General features: G+C 39.1%; 2 protein-coding genes across 2 annotated transcripts in view; both read left to right on the top strand.

Annotated features, from left to right (window-relative positions):
• Positions 1–14,817, top strand: part of LOC110455102 (probable RNA-dependent RNA polymerase 1) — a 20,926-nt gene extending 6,109 nt beyond the window's left edge. The window contains exons 2-6 of the mRNA XM_021505045.1: positions 1,898–2,459; positions 6,015–7,510; positions 9,234–9,417; positions 10,777–10,925; positions 13,563–14,817. Coding sequence (XP_021360720.1) covers positions 2,054–2,459; positions 6,015–7,510; positions 9,234–9,417; positions 10,777–10,925; positions 13,563–14,801 — 3,474 coding nt within the window. The 5' untranslated portion in view covers positions 1,898–2,053 and the 3' untranslated portion in view covers positions 14,802–14,817. The remainder of the gene's footprint in view (positions 1–1,897; positions 2,460–6,014; positions 7,511–9,233; positions 9,418–10,776; positions 10,926–13,562) is intronic.
• Positions 14,818–14,833: 16 nt separating this feature from the next.
• LOC110455103 lies at positions 14,834–17,937 on the top strand. The gene is made up of 2 exons (XM_021505046.1): positions 14,834–16,082; positions 16,191–17,937. The coding sequence occupies exons 1-2, from the start codon at positions 14,852–14,854 to the stop codon at positions 17,219–17,221; spliced, it is 2,262 nt and encodes a 753-aa protein (XP_021360721.1). The 5' UTR covers positions 14,834–14,851; the 3' UTR covers positions 17,222–17,937.
• Positions 17,938–18,197: the final 260 nt, after the last annotated feature.

Genomic DNA, 18,197 nt, shown 5'->3' on the forward strand with positions numbered 1-18,197 from the left:
ATGATGTTCAATTATATTCAAGGTCACAAGGGTCAAATATATTTAAAATCTTTAAACGACATCCTCTGAAAAACCACGCAGCCCAGAATAATAATATTTTGTCATTAGCATGCTTGGATGAAGGGTTACCAAGTTTGTAAACTTAATGACTATGATCTATATTTAAGATGACATGGGTTGGTCAAATATGTTTGAAAGCTTTAAATGTCTTTTTTTGAATAACCAAAAGTCCCAGAATGTTGATATCTGGCTATTACCATGCTTGGATGAAGGGTTACCAAGTTTATTCACATGAATGACTTTTTATTTATATTCAAGGTCACAGGGGTCAAATTTGTTTAACATCTTTAAACAACTTTTTCTGAATTACCATGAGGCCCAGAATTTTGATATTTGGATGAAGGGCTATCAAGTCATTTAAATGACCTTGACTCACTTTCAATGTCACATTTTGTCAGATATGTTAATGACCTAATGTCATTAAACAAAAGGTCTAGGATGGTGATATTTGGCAAGTTGCATGCTGAAATGAAAGGCTTTAAAGTTTGTTCAACATAATGATCTTGTTCGAAAATCAAAGTCACATGGGTCAAATGATTTAAAATCTTTTAACAGGTTGTTTTGAATGACTTATAGTCATTAATACTGATATTTTATCTGTAGCTTTATATAAGATCACCTTTTAAGTTACAAGTGTGAGATTAATACCAGGTGAGCGATGCAGGTACATTGGGCCTCTTGTTTAAAAAAAAAGTAATCTGTATATTATGCAAATCATATTAAATATAATGGGGGGACCTAATTTTGTATAAATGGTGGGTCTGGTCCCCCAGGGGGCTGAGGGGCGGGGCCCAATAGGGGGAATATAGCAAATTCTTTAAAATCCTTCTTCTTCTGTAGGAATGAAAGGATGTGTTCCATATTTGGTCAGAACCATTCTTGGGGGAAGGGGAACAAATTTTGCATAAACAATGGGTCTGGCCCTCCAGGGGGCTGAGGAGCGGGGCTCAATAGGGGAAACATAGCAAATTATTCTTTAAAATCCTTCTTCTTCTGTGGGAATGAAAAAAATTGTTCCATATTTGGTGTGGAGCATCCTTGGGTGAAGGGGAACCAATTTTGTATAAACAGTGGGTCTTGCCATATATTATTATTAATATATTACTTAAATGTATCCAATACATATATTCATTAATGTATATATAATAATTAATAGATTTCTGCCCGTTCCTGCCCGTTCCTGTAAATCGTCTAACCCCTAGTCACGGCATTTCGGTGATTTTTTCTGCACCAAATCGCATATTTCCAGATAGAATGTGACATATAGAAGTAAATAACTTCAAGAAATGTGATATTTCACAGCAATAAAGAAGTATTTGGTTCATAACTGGGTCGTATGGGGTAGTATTGGGTCATAGTCATGGCACTTCGGTGATGTTTTCGGCACCAAATCGCCTATTTTCCGATAAAATATGGCAGATGGAAGTAAATAACGTCTACAAAGGTGATATTTCACAGTAATAAAGAAGTATTTGGTTCATAACTGGGTCGTATGGGGTAGTATTGGGTAGTATTGGGTGGTATTGGGCAGTATTGGGTGGTATTGGGTAGTATTGGGTAATTAGACGCACCCGAAAAACACGAAAAAGGTAATATTAAAGGAATAGACAATAAATATAAGGATTAACTTTCTATGTAGTTCAGGGCGATACATTTGTAACTACAATGGAACTCGGGTAAATTAATCATAATCAGCATCGCCGATTATTCAATTTACCATTATCAGTTCCATTGTAGCTATCACCCGATAACCTTAAATAAATAGAAAGTTAATCCATAATAGGATATTTTCTACAATTTGTATCATTCAAACGTTCCTCCTCTCTTTCCATGACAGATTTGTTGAACCAGGAAGCCACACTATGAACCCATGAATCCAGCAATCACAGTTGGACACTAGAGACTAGCCCCGTGTATCAGGGTGATGGATAAGTCAAGGTTTATTTCGAGGCCTGCAAAAGTGACGACACAAGCGTAGGGCCAAGCAAATGACATGGAACCCCCGGACAAAGAAAGCAACAAACATTTAAACGACCCACCTGGAAATAATCCCCAGCAGCAAACGCAGGTGTCAATTCCACAGCAGGAGAAAACAATCGACGATCTACAGGTGCCAACTCCGCCGGCAAACAAGACCGGCGATCAAACGGTCCACATGTCATCATCTCCCCATAATGAAGACCAACAAACATCAAAGACGGAGAATCCGAAACCAGCTGGAACTAAGAGCAAGAAGAAAGGTAAAGCGCAGAGTAAGAGACATGAACAAAAGCACACATACCATGGGTTGTGTGACGTCATCTTCCACTACTTGTCAAACACAGGGTCTGCAAGGATGTTTCTTCATAGCAAACTTCCAACAAACATCAGGGTTGTTAAGCAGAATGAAAAGGAAGAAGGTAGGCATCATTCCTTATTAAGCAGCTGTTATTATCTTTGTTATCAGGACTACGACTTATTTATGACAAAAAAGATACTTTTACATGAAACCAAATTCTTCATACTGTCCTTTTAGTGTAAAATGTGTATCGGGGCAGATGGTTACGTTAAATATCCGGTGAAAAAAAGTCGTTTAAAAGGCGAGTTCTCTACTGCAAATTGAATGGAAAATAATTCACAAATACAGTTCCTCACAAATACAGAAGCACATTATCACAATTCCTCATAAATTCAGTAGCACACAAACACAGTTTTTATAAATTCAGTAGCACACACGCACAGTTTCTCACAAATACATTAACACACACATTTCCACACAAATACAGTAACAAACACAGTTCATCACAAAAACTGTAAATCATAAACACAGTTCCTTACTAATACACCTACACATAATCATATTTCCACAAAAAACTAGAAGCACACAAACACAGTATTCATAAATACATTAGCACACAAGCACAGTCCTCATAAATACATCAACACGCAACCATAGTTCCACAAAAGTTTTGTGAACAGTTTCTCACGTATATGTAGCACACACAGTTCTTCACTAATACAGTAACAAAACCATAGTTCCTCACAAATGCAGCAACAAAACCATAGTTCCTGACAAACGCAGCAACAAAACCATAGTTCCTGACAAATACAGTTACACACACAGTTCGCAATTAACACAGTAACAAACAAACACAGCTCCTCCTCATTTCAGAATCACACAAGCACAGTTATTTTGCAAATACAGTAACACACACAGTTTTTCACTAAACGGGAAACGCACAAATACAGTTCCTCACAAATACATAAACGCAAATCACAGTTCCTCACAAATACATTGACACGCAAACACAGTATCTCGGAAAAAGAGAAACGCACAAATACAGTTCCTCACAAATACATTAACACACACAGGTCCACACAAATACATAAACACACACAGTTCCTCACAAATACAGTAGCACACAATCACACTTCTTCACAAGTAAAAAAAATACTCAAACACGCTTCCTCTCAAATATATTACCATACACAGTTCCTCACAAATACAGTAACACACAAAGACAGTACCTCACAAATACAGTAACACACAGTACCCCACAAATACAGTAACACATAGTTCCTCACAAATACAGTAACACACAAACACAGTTCCTCACAAATACAGTAACACACAGTTCCTCACAAATACATTAAGTTCTTTTCAAGTAGAGAAACACTCAAACACAGTTCCCCACAAATACATTAACACACACAGTTCCTCACAAATACAGTAACAAACACATTTTTTAGCTCACCTGGTCCGAAGGACCATGGTGAGCTTATGCCATACCGCAGCGTCTGTCGTCCGTCGTCCGTCGTCCGTCGTCCGTCCGTCCGTCAACTTTTCCTTTAAAACGCTACTTGCCCTGAACGGCCAAGCAGATTTTGACTAAATTTGGTCTGGAGCATCCTTAGGCCTAGGGGACTCAATTTTGTAAAAGTGGTTGGTGTGGCCCCCCTGGGTGCAGAGGGGTGGGCCCAATAGCGGAAATAGAGGTAAAACCTTTAAAATCCGTCTTGTACCTTAGGGATTAAGGGATTTTATCCTAATTTAGTCTGGGGCATCCTTGGGCCAAGGGGACCTAATTTTGTATAAACAGTGGGTCTTGCCCTCCTGGGTGCTGAGGGACGAGGCCCAATAGGGGGAATATAGCAAATTCTTTAATATCCTTCTTCTGTAGGAATGAAAGGATGTGTTCCATATTTAGTCAGAACCATTCTTGGGGGAAGGGGAACACATTTTGTTTAAACAGTGGGTCTGGCCCTCCAGGGGGCTGAGGAGCGGGGATCAATAGGGGAAACATAGCAAATTATTCTTTAAAATACTTCTTCTTCTGTGGGAATGAAAAAATTTGTTCCATATTTGGTGTGGAGCATCCTTGGGTGAGGGGGAACCAATTTTGTATAAACAGTGGGTCTTGCCCTCCTGGGGGCTGAGGGACGAGGCCCAATATGGGAAATATAGCAAATTCTTTAATATCCTTCTTCTTCTGTAGGAATGAAAGGATTTGTTCCATATTTGGTCAGAACCATCCTTGGGGGAAGGGGAACACATTTTGTATAAACGTTGGGTCTGGCCCCTCCTGGGAGCGGGGCCAAATAGGGGAAATATAGCAAATTCTTTAATATCCTTCTTCTTCTGTAGGAATGAAGGATTTGTTCCATATTTTGTCTGAAGCATCCTTGGGTGAAGGGGAACCGATTTTGTAAAAACCATGGGTCTGGCCTCCCAGGGGCCTNCATGGGTCTGGCCTCCCAGGGGCCAGAGGGGCGGAACCCAATACAGAAAAACATAGCAAATTATTCTTTAAAATCTTTCTTCTTCTGAAAGGAAAGAAAGGATTTGATCCATATTTGGTGTGGAGCATCCTTGGGTAAAGAGGAACCAATTTTGTATAAACAGTGGGTGTGATCCCCTGGGACCTGAGGGGCGGGGCCCAATAGGGGAAATAGAAGTAAAACCTTTATAATCCTTCTACATTGTAACATAGGGATTTAGGGAGTTTATCCTAATTTAGTCTTGAGCATCCTTTGGCAAAAGGGACTCAATTTCGTATAAACAGCGAGTGGGGGTAGAATGGCGGGGCCCAATAGGAGAAATAGAGGTAAAACCTTTAAAATCATTCTTCGACCATCAAGATTAAGGGATTTTATCCTTATTTAGTCTGGAGCATCCTTGGGCCAAGGGTTCTCAATTTTGTTATAATTGGTGGGTATGACCCCCCTAAGGGCATAGGGGTGGGGCTCTGTTTGATGTTTGTTCTCGCTATATCTCAAGTACTGGATGGATCTTTCTGAAAATGTATATGTACTTACAGCACCTACCATGGAGTGCTATACCTTTACTTCAATTATTTATAAACATAATCAGATGAGCGATACAGGCCCTCTGGGCCTCTTGTTTACAAATACAGTTACACACAATCATATTTCAACAAAGATATAGTAGCACACAAACACAGTACTTTATAAATACATTAACACACACAGTTCTCACAAATACAGTTACACAAATCATATTTCAACAAAGACATAGTAGCACACAAACGCAGTACTTTATAAATACATTAACACACACAGTACCTAACACATACATTAACACACACAGTTCTCAAAAATACAGTAACACACAAACACAGTTCCTCATAAAACATTAACAAACAGTGGTATGAGAGTCCTTAAGTAATACACTATTTAATGAATGGACGCAAACAATGAATGCTTATTTCTGTAATTGATATGTAATGCAAAATGAAGATTGTAAATCACGGATGAAGTGTGAGAGTAGCTATCAAAACAAGACACACACTAGAACATTAATATTGTAATATACTGTATATTATTTTCATTATAGACTTGTATTATCACATTGTTTTCCTTTATGACAATTCTTAAAATGACATTACGATTACATTTTTTGTTTATACTTGTTCATGTATATTTTAAAAAGTTATATTTTTTGTTCCTCTCGCTAGGCGAGAAAAGCTTTGGTGATTGTAACCAAAGTTTAGCGTCCACGCTCGATCTCCCCGAGGGTTCAATTGTAAAGGAGGTTGAGACATTGCTATTTCGGGCGTGGTTTCGTTACCAGGAAGACTCTGAACAACTAGCTTGGATGGAGGTAATACCAGCAGAACGTAGAGCTTACACTATATCAAACAAACAAATATCTGTCAGTAGTATCCTGAGTACAGTGACGGGTGGCGCTATGACATCACCGACAGTATTTGTCAAACATTGGTCGATCCCTAAAATGCAGGTCACTTTTGAACACGACAATGGACTTTTATCAATAAGCAGAAAACTTGACTACGGTCCTGAGGAAGTCATGGAAATGCCCTACAGTACGTTAAGCGATACTGTGTTAGCGCATTATGACAACGATGCCTGGCACCTGAACATTGGATTAAAAAACCCACCGAAACTTTTGGAAAAAACTCAAACCAAGAGGCGAACATATAGCATAGCAATAACAGAAGAGAAAAGATTAATTCACCTGACGTCCGTCACTAGTATAGACATTGGCTGTACATCAGTTCTTTGTTTAGATGTTCCTGATACGAAGACAACTCATTCTTCACAAGCCGATATGTGGATGGTTGTGGCAAGATTGAAACGCCACGGATTCTCCATATCATATGCCAATGTTTTAGTCAAAGCTCCACAGGAAAATCTAAATAACAGATTCGAGTTCGGGACATTCGATCTATATTATACATGGGAATGTCTACTCTCGTGTGGCTTTAAAGTGACAGATTCTATCACTCAACAGTCATTGCTGTTGCTCGAGGAACGAAAATCTACCCTGACTCCAGAGGTATTCCAGGACATGACAAATATTGCAGACAACAGTCAATTCTTCGAATTCGAAAGAGTCCTGACTAACAGCATGGCCAAATTTGGTAGTTTAAGCGTCGCAGACAAAAGGGACGAACTCCCATCACATTTTGCCATGACTAGGCGAATAGTCGTTACTCCAACACGCATGATCCCACTCCCAAAAGAACCGATTGTCCAAAACAGGATTATACGCCAGTACGATGACGACTTCTTTATCCGGGTGATGTTCCGTGATGAAGATTTTACAAGACTGAGTGCTGCACGGGCGGAAGGACTAAAGAATATCACAGAACGACTTCGCAAGTTCATGGATGCTGGATTTAAAATTGGTGACAGGAAGTACGAGTTCTTGGCTTGCTCTAACAGCCAGTTGCGTGAACACGGAGTGTGGTTCTTCTGTCCTAACAACGGCAAGACGGCAGAAAGCATCAGGTTTGCGGCTGGGGATCTAACAAAAGAGAGATGTGTTGCCACGTACGTGTCGCGCATGGGTTTATGTTTCTCTGCGTCTCGAGCTACAGTAGAGGTAGATGTAGATGACGGTTCCGTGAAGTACATTGATGACATCGAATCCAGATCATACTGCTTCACAGACGGTATTGGGAAGATATCAGTGCCCTTGGCAAAAAAGGTAATATCAGTATTTGTTTTTATATAATTCTTGAAATGATCTGAGTATCAAAATCATGAATCTTTAAAGCCTTCTGTCTGAATTGGACATTTCAGTTGTTGTTGTTTTTATATATTTTTCAAAGAAACATTATCTTCTTTTATTTATCATTTATTTATCATCAAATATTCTACCTTTCGCCATGTTTAAATTTTCCTTTTTTTCTGAAAGAACAAGGGAATTTCGTATACAATATATCTCAAATTGATTTATAAGTATCATGAATATTTTGTTTTAATGTATTCATTCTGTGATAGTCAAAGGAAATATAAGATAAAAAAGAACTATAAGATAAATCACGCGTAATTCAGAATACCAATTTGTCAGAGCTGTCCGTCCAACGAAACATTATCTTCCTTTATTTTTCATAAAAAAGGACACTATATTTTGTATATTTTTTATGATTTCATCATCAAATATTCTAAGATAGTCAAAGGAAATATAAGATAACAACAAGAGGCCCAAGGGCCTTAGCGGTCGCCTGAATTATATCATAGGTACTGGTAGCTTTATTTTATTGTTTAGATGTGATGTGGAAATCAGCATGTAAGCTAAGTGAAATACAATACTTGTCATCAAAGGATAAGAATTTGAAAATATTGGTAAATGTTCCCTTTGGGGCCCCGCCCTAGCCCCTGGGGAGGGAGCAGGAATCTCAATTTTACAAAGTAATACTCTCATTCACCAATGATTCTGACTAAGTTTGAGTAATATCCTGCTGAAAATTGATAAAATATACCCAAAAGTGTTATTTCCCTATATAAACTATAGTAAACTGAACTCCCTCCCCAAGGGAGAACGGATAGCTCGGAGGTCCTGAAATTTACGATTTAAATAAAGCCCCTGATGATTTTCTTTCCATGCAGAGAAAATGAATGTAGTACCTCTGAGTCTGGAGGAGAAAATTTTGGAAATATTGGTTAATTTTCCCTTTGGGGCCCGCCCTTGCCCCAGGGATTGGGGTAGGAATCTCATTTTTTCAATTTGAAACCATCTTCTTCCAAGGATAATTCTCACCAAGCAAAAATAATTTCCTACAGAAAGTTGTCAAAATATACCCAAAAGTGTTATTTCCCTATATAAACTATAGAAATTTTACCCCCTCCCAAAGGGAGAACGAATAGCTCGGGGGTGCTGCAATTTACAAAGTAAAGCCCCTGATGATCTTTCTTTCCATGCAGAGTAAATGACTGTAGTACCTCTGAGTTTATTGAAATATTGGTTAATTTTCCATTTGGGGCCCCGCCCTGGCCCCAGGGGTTGGGGTAGGAATTCCAATTTTACAATTTTGTAGCCTCATCTACCAAGGATGATTCTGACCAAGTTTGAAAAAAATATCCATCCACTGGTTCTTGAGAAGAAGTTGAAAATGTAAAAAAAATACGAACAACGCACGACGGACGACGGACAACGGACGACGACGGACAGAAAGCGATTAGAATAGGTCACTTGAGCAAAACTCAGCTGACCTAAAAAGTTATCAGATGAATCAAGGGTCATTCAAAATACCAATTTGTCAGTGCTCTCTCGTTCAGACAGTAAGATTAAATCTCATATAGTTTAACGAAAAGTTCTTATAGTATAGCAACTGATTAATTGTATACTCGTTATGAGTATCATAGATACATGTCATATTATTTTTTTACTCTATTTCATTATGACAATTCTTTTATCTTAATTTCAGGTTGCAGGTGCTTTGCTGATGGATCCGGTGCCCTCCGCGTTCCAGATCCGTTACGGTGGCTGTAAAGGCGTTGTTTCTCAGGATCCCACCCTTGGCAATGCAGAGCTAATCCATATCCGAAAAAGCATGCGTAAATTCGAGTCCTCTTCCAAAAATCTTGAAATCTTACAGACAACTCATCCAGGTAAGTCTTGACAAATATACAAGCACAGTTCTATGACTAGCGCACTGTGCGGGCCTCGGACTCACGTTAAAACAGTGACACAAGTCATAACATTGTTTTCCTTCGTCGTTTGTGTTTCTATGTTAGTCATTCAATTAATGAACACAATGTTTATACTAGTGTATATTGGTACAAACATCTAAGGTATGAACTACATGCCGTAATTCTACTATGTTTAATATGTAAAAATAGTTGTACAATTCGTATCCATGTTCATATTATATTTGTGAGGAACTATGGTTTTGTTACTGCAGTTGTGAGGAAATATGTTTCTGTTCCTGTATTTGTGAGGAAATATGTTTTTGTTACTGTATTAGTGAAGAACTGTGTGTGCTACAAATACGTGAGAAACTGTTCACAAACTTTTTATGGAACTATGATTGCGTGTTGATGTATGTATGAGGACTGTGCTTGTGTGCTACTGTATTTATGAACACTGTGTTTGTGTGCTACTATTTTTTTGTGGAAATATGTTTATGTGTAGGTGTATTATTAAGGAATTATATTATGAGTTTCCATTTCATATGAGATTTATGAAACGAGTTTAAGAATTTTTCAATTTAGCGAGGCTCTGGCGAGCTAAAATGAAAAATTCATGACGAGTTACATCATTTTATATGATATGAAAACGAGTGTAATATCCTTTCTATCAAATCAAGATTGTTGGCATTTATTCGTGTAAAGCGACAATTTGTATGCAACCTTGAAATGTAAAAAGCCGCCATTTTGACTCCAGTGCGTAAGTCTGTGGCATTATATACTTGTACTAGATGTCACGTTACAATTGAATCAATTGAAACTTACAACCAATCACAGAGCTGATAGGTCATAGTATATAGGTAAATACGCAAAAAAATATGACATGGGTATATTCACTGGATAACACAGTAATGTGATAAATATCTATATATTACGCTACAGGTACTCATCAATAGACGGTTCGTCACTATAACTATGTCGGGAGTATCGGGCTGTTGACCGTGCAACATCCAAACCTTCTTTTATAAGGAGGTGAGGTTTTGTAGTAGTAGTAGCTAAGGAAATTTCTTTGCTAGACGATTAGATGCCATGGGTTGTGAGGTCGGGCACGGACAGGGCACGAGTTATTTAACATGTCCCCATTTTTCAATCGTTTTTCTATGTCATTTATTGAATGATTATACAATATATCAAATACACAAGTGTATGTTGATTCAAAGGTTTAATTATGAGTTACCTGTCTTAATTATACTGTTTCTAATTAATAATATAAATATATATCAGATTTTATCTAAAATTTAGCAATCTGTAAGAGACACGTGTATTTAATTAAATTGACAGGTCAGCTGCATTTAAACAGACAAGTGATAACTCTGATGACTGACCTTGGAGTCCCAGACCAAGTGTTCCTGACTCTGCAGGAGAAGATGCTATTCAACATGGCTGACATGTTATTAGACAACAACAGGGCTATGCGTGCACTAGCGGAGGTGAGCTGTTTTAAGCTTTTACAAAACAATTGAGAAAATCAAGAAAAATATATTTGATGATACAGAGCATGTAACATGTTGCATGACTATTTGAATAAAAAACGTTTGTCCTGGATTAGTGACGTCATCGCGTTTTCTTTGTTATGTCATACCAGATATTATAATACATGCAAGGTATCACAATTCCATGTGTTGGTTTAAGTTACAATGTATTAAAATAATATAAACAAGAAATACTGAAAGGACCTTGGCGCCCAAATGGAAAGGATCTTTATCAGATATACAAAAGATGATCCTTTATCTCTGTTGCTCTTCAGTTTCCTTACAGGTACTATTACCCACTCTCATGTTGGAATCTTGTACATTAACTGCAACTTCGTAATGTCATTTGCCACTATGACAACTGCTATTGTATAAGAATTTTTACGAAAAATGCAAAAAACTAAAAATTAAATTCTTACATAATTAGAAGTGATGTCAATGAGGGATGAATTCCTATTATGACCAGGGGTATTTTAACAAGGGACCAAGGTAAACATGCATATACATGTAGAATTTGAGAAAGATCAAGAGAAGTAGAAATGGTATGGTCAACATGGAAGATAGAAAACTGTTCATTCACACATTTGAGAAAAACCTGAAGAAAAGGAGATTTTATCCATATCTTCTCTGTAACTAGCATAGCAAACCCCAATTTTCTACATGTATACTGAACAAAAGAAGAAACGCACAATTAAATTATGCAATCAATAGCCTATGATATTTTGGGAAATTTGTACAAAATTTTATATCAATATGAAGAGACAAGTCTTCTCTTTACAATACTGTAGAAAAAAGTCTGTGACGTCACTCGTGTCATCAGAAGTTACTCGAAGTGGGATACCCGCGAAAAACAAAATAACACTTCAGTACCGGGTGTGGGCACCTTTTGCACGAATTCCTGCACGGATTCTCCTATGCATTGAATTCATTAGAACATTTATTCGTCTTAAGGGAATGTTGTTCCATTTTTGTGTTAATGCTGCGATCAACTGGGTGCGGTTAGTTGGGGTTTTTGATGTTTCCTAATACGCCTGTCCAGCTCACCCACAGATGCTCAATGGGAGACATGTCGGGGCTATATGGGGGCCATTCCAGAGGCTGAACGTTGTTTGCAGTGAGAAAATCACGACAGACTCTGGCAACATGCGGTCAAGCATTGTCTTGCTGGAAAATTAGGTTATGACGTCTGAGAAGTGGTAGGACATGTGGTTGGAGGATCTGGTCTCTGTATCGAACGGCATTGAGGTTTTGATCCAGGACCACTAAGGGGGATTTTACTCCATGGGAATTGCCTCCCCAAACCATTACAGAAGCCCCATCGAATATATCGCGTTCAACCACGCATGCGTCGGCGAAACGCTCACCGCGTCTGCGATATACCATTTTCTTCCGTCTGAGCGATACAGACAGAATCTAGACTTGTCGGCGAACATCACACGCCTCCATCGACGCATCCCAAACCTATTCGGGCCATGTCTGCGCATCTACGTGGTGTCAGAGGTGGCCCGACATAAGGTCGGCGCGCAATGATTCTCTCGGCACGCAAGCGGTTCCTGGCAGTTTGAGGACCAATGGGTCTGCCATGAGTACCTAAGGTATGCGACGCAGTCTATACAGCAGTCTTGAATTTGTGCGCAAGTGCGGCAATCGAATCGCCCTGTTTTGTCGTGCGGTCGTTACACGCGGACGACCGCTCCTGGGACGATCGGAAACTAACCCAGTAGCATGGAATAGTGTACAGAGACGGTTAATTGTACATGGATTAACACCAAACTGCCGTGCGACAGCAGTTTGGCTATGACCATTCATCAACATCGCAATTGCTCTACCCCTCTGAATTTGCGTTAAGCGTGTCATCTCAGTCAATGGCGAAATCAAAATGCCAACGTGGAAAATTAATATGACTGAACCTAGAGTATCCGTTGAGATTATTTGTTTGAAAAACTCCAGCTTAGCTTGATCACGCCGCGTGATTTCGACTAAAGAAGCTCAAAAAGTCACACAATGACGACGTCACGCTTGGCTGATTTTAGGGTTGATTGTTGAGAAGGGAGATCGTTCTTGATGTAATACCTGACCAAATATTCCATTATTTCCTTACAGCTAAGGTGTACTGCAGGGGGGAACTTTGTGCGTTGTTTATGTTTGTTCAGTATATTATTCCTGTCATGATAACCTCCCTTTTGCATTGTATAATCCGATGGTAATTAACTTTGTCTTCAATTCAGGGTAGGTATCTTAGAAGTATTTTTTATTCCGTTTAATCAAAAACCTCTTTACTTTCCTTATCATGTTAAGCCAAAAATGTTATACTTTTTTTAAGTGACATTGAAATGAAAGCTATCTCACAGGTCACCAAATTGTATGAAGATATTTTTGCAGAAAATTGTACCAACTCAGGTGTATTCTCCCATTAAGAACACGTTTGACGTTTAATTACTTTTTTAATATATTGAGATTGCCCGACTTCATTCTGGGATTCAAACGTATTTGTTCGAATGTAAATATCAAAAATTCTCTATGATGTGTGCGATGTTCGTGACGTTCTACGTTTATCAGAACAGCATGTAAGTTCATTTTCCTTTTTACTTAAAGGTCAATATTGGGATGAAGTACAAAGACCTGATGAGGGCAGGAATATCTTTCACCGGCGAGGCGTTTTTCAGGTCAGTATTAATGACAATATACAAACGCAAACTGGGTGAGTTGATCCGAAAAACGAGGATTGAAGTGGATTATGACCAGGGGAGGATCATGATGGGGACTATTGACGAGACGGGAATATTGGATTACGGACAAGTCTTTATTTCCTTCACAAAGCATGACGGGATAAATTACAAAGGTACCAAAATCCTAGAGGCCGAAGTCGTCGTTGCCAAAAACCCCTGTTTTCACCCTGGTGACCTACGTAAGTTTCAAGCAGTAGATGTCCCGGGACTTCATCACCTAGTGGACTGTATCGTGTTTCCTCAAAGAGGATCCCGTCCACACCCAGACGAGATGTCTGGTTCGGACTTGGACGGAGACATGTACTTCGTTTGCTGGGATAAGACGATGCATCCTCCGGGAGAAAACAAGGACGCTATGGACTTCCCAAATGCTATAAAAACAAAGTTGTGGAGAAATGTTCAAGTGTCAGATGTCACTGGATTTATATCGGAGTACATCCGAAACGACCAGCTCGGGGTAATCGCAAATGCTCACGTTGTTCATGCAGACATGAAAAATATCTTCTGTAAGGAATGTATCACACTGTCGAAGAAGCACTCAGATGCCGTGGACTTTCCAAAGACTGGGGCTGTGCCAGAGATGACTGCAGATCTAAGATCCGAAAAGTACCCAGACTTTATGATGAAATCTGATAAACCAAGATATACTTCCAAAAAAATATTGGGAAAATTGTACCGCGAGAGTAGATCGTTGGAGCAACCTCACAACCGTACATATAGTATGGACCTTCTCAAAGATGCCTTTATTGTCGACAGAGATATGATGTATCCTGGATACGAGAAGTATCTAGATTCTGCACATCTGTCGTATGACCTGTACAATGAAAAAGTCTTGCAACTAATGTCTCTATACGGAATAGAAACGGAAGCAGAAGTTGTTACTGGTGTTATTCAGAAACTAAAGAAGACACGAGGTCATCTACAAAATGAAAAATATGAGATAGAGAAAATCATCCATGGAAAAATGATCTTTATTAGACAGAAGGTACGCGCAGACTTTTATGAAGAGTTTGGGGAAGAAGTAGAAGACAATCTGTTTCTGCAGATAATACGAAAAAAATCCTCGCAAAAGCGTCAGCTTGGTATGTCGTCGCGTATGATGTGAAGTCTCAGTTAGTCAACACTGGGAAACGCTTCATCAGCTTCCCGTGGATTATGAGCGATTTTCTGACCCAGATAAAAGCAAATGCATGCCCGGCCACCAGCGAGGTGACAACGGACAAATCAGCTAAACCAGAAAGACCAGAACTCGTCCAAATCGGCTCATCAATAGTAAGACATTTTGATACGAGACACGAGAATCGGCTTGCAACATTTCAGTTCCTCCAAGTAACTTTCACTATGATTTCTGATCACCTCCATCGTTGCCTCGGACCGGGGATAAGAGTGTCCTTCACAGGACTGCCATCATTGTGTCTAATGGATATGTACACTCGTGATATCAATGTCTGTCTGGAACTGCAACAGCAAATCACCGGAAAAGATTTCAACACTCTGTTAAAGAATGTTATGGCAAGTTATATGGCAGGTTATCGGCCTTTAACGCCGAAGTCATTCATCGTCCGAATAGACGAAGATCCTGTGACTGTCACATTTAGCCAAAACACCAACGATATAGGCAGAACAAATTTCATCCGACGACGACTTCAAAGAAGCTCAACCTATACGCTCATCCTGACGTTTCTTCTCGACTGGGCAAGGAAGTACACAATTATTGGCAGATCCCGATCCGCAGTGTTTTCCGAAGTCGTTTTTACGTTGCTGGTTCTCAAACTCTTGTCGGATGTAGACGGCAACTCAACAGAAACAAAGACAACGCATGACGACATGAATCACATGAATGTATCTTCTTGGCTTCCAGGAAAAATAACTACAAGCAAACAACTTCAAACAGCTAGTCTAGTGATGGCCGTCTTGCGAAATTTTGATTCTTTGCTGATCAGCGATAAGAAAGGGGAAATTCGAATATATGTGCCAGATCCAACAGATGATGTCATAAATCAACGGTTTCTGGTACCTGGTAATCTAGGATTGAGGAAACTCAAACATCTGACAGAGGAAATTCTCTTTGTTTATCAAGAAATTGCAAAAAACAGATCTGTAAATATCTTTTTTGAACAAAACATCCTTGAAGAAGATCATCTGATCATTAACCTGCCATTAGACATTTGGGGGTCTGTAATGTTTGCAGAAACCTTCACTGCTAGACGATTGTCAGAAGAGACTGGCGCCGAAATCAGCATACGAAGAAAGACGTTCAGTGTTACCCCTGGACTAATTTTAGAAGCATGGGGAACTCGCAAAGAACTGTGGAATGTTCAACAATCTCTTCAAGACCTGAATGACAAATCATCAAAGTTCGTTACCACCTCTGCACGAGACAAAGCCTTCATTGGTGGCGCATTCAAACGTATATTCTATGGGTCGACAGGTCCGAATCAGCAACTCACATTCAATCGGTATACCGGCAGATGTCAACCAGCGCACAAACAACTCACATTGTACGTTCCACTCGTAGACGGGTCTTATCAGAATGATAGGAATACAGCTTTGGAAAAGTTCAAAGAAGTATTCAGGACACAGATGGAACTCACCCGACAAGATTTTGACAGAACATACCATGGGGATCTAAGAATTGCACTTACATTCGGAATATACTACATATTTTATGTTGAAAATCCCCAGTTTACGATATCAGAATTTGAAATTGCGTTTGAAGGTCATGGCAAGCCACATGAAAAGCAGTTAGAACTGAGCCTGCCAGGGCGTGGAGGATGGCGAAATCGCAACAGGCATGGTCGGTTTACTAAACCTAAACCAAGACACATAAGAGGCTCTTTCATGCCTAAGGAGTGTGACAAAAACAACGTCAGTGCTTTTCTAGGCAACTCGTTTTTCAAAGAACGCAATGAAGAAGTAAAATATCATGCCACATTCAAGTTGGGCTCCCCAGATTATGGAAAACCTCTCGAAGGTCTTGTTATCCTTGACAAAGAGCTTCTGTTCATTGAGCTTCGGCTTTCTGATTTGAAGTGGATGGCGGTGGACGTGTGTCGCGGCTATAATGGTATACCTTATACCAACAAACGTCTAGATGTCCGGTGTAAGCTGCACTCACGACGTCTTATGGACATGGAAGGAGTACAAGAGATGGCTGACACGAAAATGCTTTTGGAGCCTAGCACACGTGTGCTGTTGAAACCCCAACCGAATGTTTTTTACGTGTCTCCAGAGTTTAGGGATAGAATATCATTCGTGAGAGAGAAGCACGCCAAGTCGTACCATTATGACGGACCAGTGACAGAATATAGTAATTGGCAGGACATGAACATCAAAATAGCAACAGTGTTTGAACATTCGATACCAGATTCTAGTGGTAGGTTCCAGGACATGGTAGAAAAACAGGAAGTCACCGTGATACCTAAACTCCCTCCACTGGACACAACGGAAACGGACTGGGACAGTTATGCAGAAAACATTTGGGAACTCATTGAACAATTAGGCGAACAATTTGATTCAGACTAGATGGTTCAACCAAGAGTACATGATGCCACAATACCCTTGCAGTGTTTAAACTGTATACATGTGTTAATAAGAATGAAATCAATGGCAAAATCCCAAATACGAATTATTCGTCATCCGTGAACATTTTCGATGTCGGCATTGAAATACATAACTGTATTCATTTATACATAGCCAAGACATCGATAGATACACAGCAGAGAAACGACTGTGGAATGCCTTATTATTTTGGGCGACGCGTATATAATAAAGTGCATTTAGTCCAAATCGTTCGTAAAAGACCGTCTACAGTCGTGTTTAAGTGTCATATTGAAACCGGGGCCCGTATTCATGAAACTGTTCTCATGCTAAAGCATGGATTCTGTGCTCAAAGCTACTTTTTTGTAACTCGTTTAAATAATCTCAAACTATCAAAAAGTCAAATGTGAAAATTGGAAATAGTATTGGCTTGAGTCTCTTCAATTTTTTTCCAAATCATTAACAAAATAAGAGTTGTTTAATAATTTATGACTTAAACAAGAAATTAGGCTTGAGCACAAAATCCATGCTTGAGCATGAGATCGGTTTCATGAATAAGGGCCCGGAAACAGTCGAGGTAAAATAGAAGTAAAAGGGTTCATGTAAATATATTCTAGGAAAGAATCAGTGTTACCTCGGTGTTTATGAACACAGGTAAACATAAATACGACAATGTCTAGGTAGCAGTGTACAGTAGCGTACGGTGGCCATGGTGATATTTTTGTACAATGAATAACCCCTGTTATATTACATGTATCAAAAGTTAAAATAAAATCAGCTCTAAAATTGGCATATACATGATGATTTGGACTATGTGGGCTTCACATTTATAAAAAAAAATCGAATTTGGCTTGAGACTACATTTTTGGCCATTTACGAATTTACGAACAAAAGCTAAGGAAATCGCTTTTGAAAAAAATGTATTTTTTCTAAAAAAAAACCAACACGTATTTAAAATGGA

The sequence above is a fragment of the Mizuhopecten yessoensis genome, unplaced genomic scaffold (assembly GCF_002113885.1).
Source record: "Mizuhopecten yessoensis strain PY_sf001 unplaced genomic scaffold, ASM211388v2 scaffold8131, whole genome shotgun sequence".
NCBI lineage: Eukaryota > Metazoa > Mollusca > Bivalvia > Pectinida > Pectinidae > Mizuhopecten > Mizuhopecten yessoensis.

Excerpts from the sequence above, each read along its gene's own strand:
- LOC110455103 (XM_021505046.1), top strand. The coding sequence starts at position 14,852 with ATGAGCGATTTTCTGACCCAGATAAAAGCAAATGCATGCCCGGCCACC. Across the intron at positions 16,083-16,190 it reads CACCTCTGCACGAGACAAAG|TCACATTGTACGTTCCACTC; the intron begins CCTTCATTGGTG and ends CGCACAAACAAC.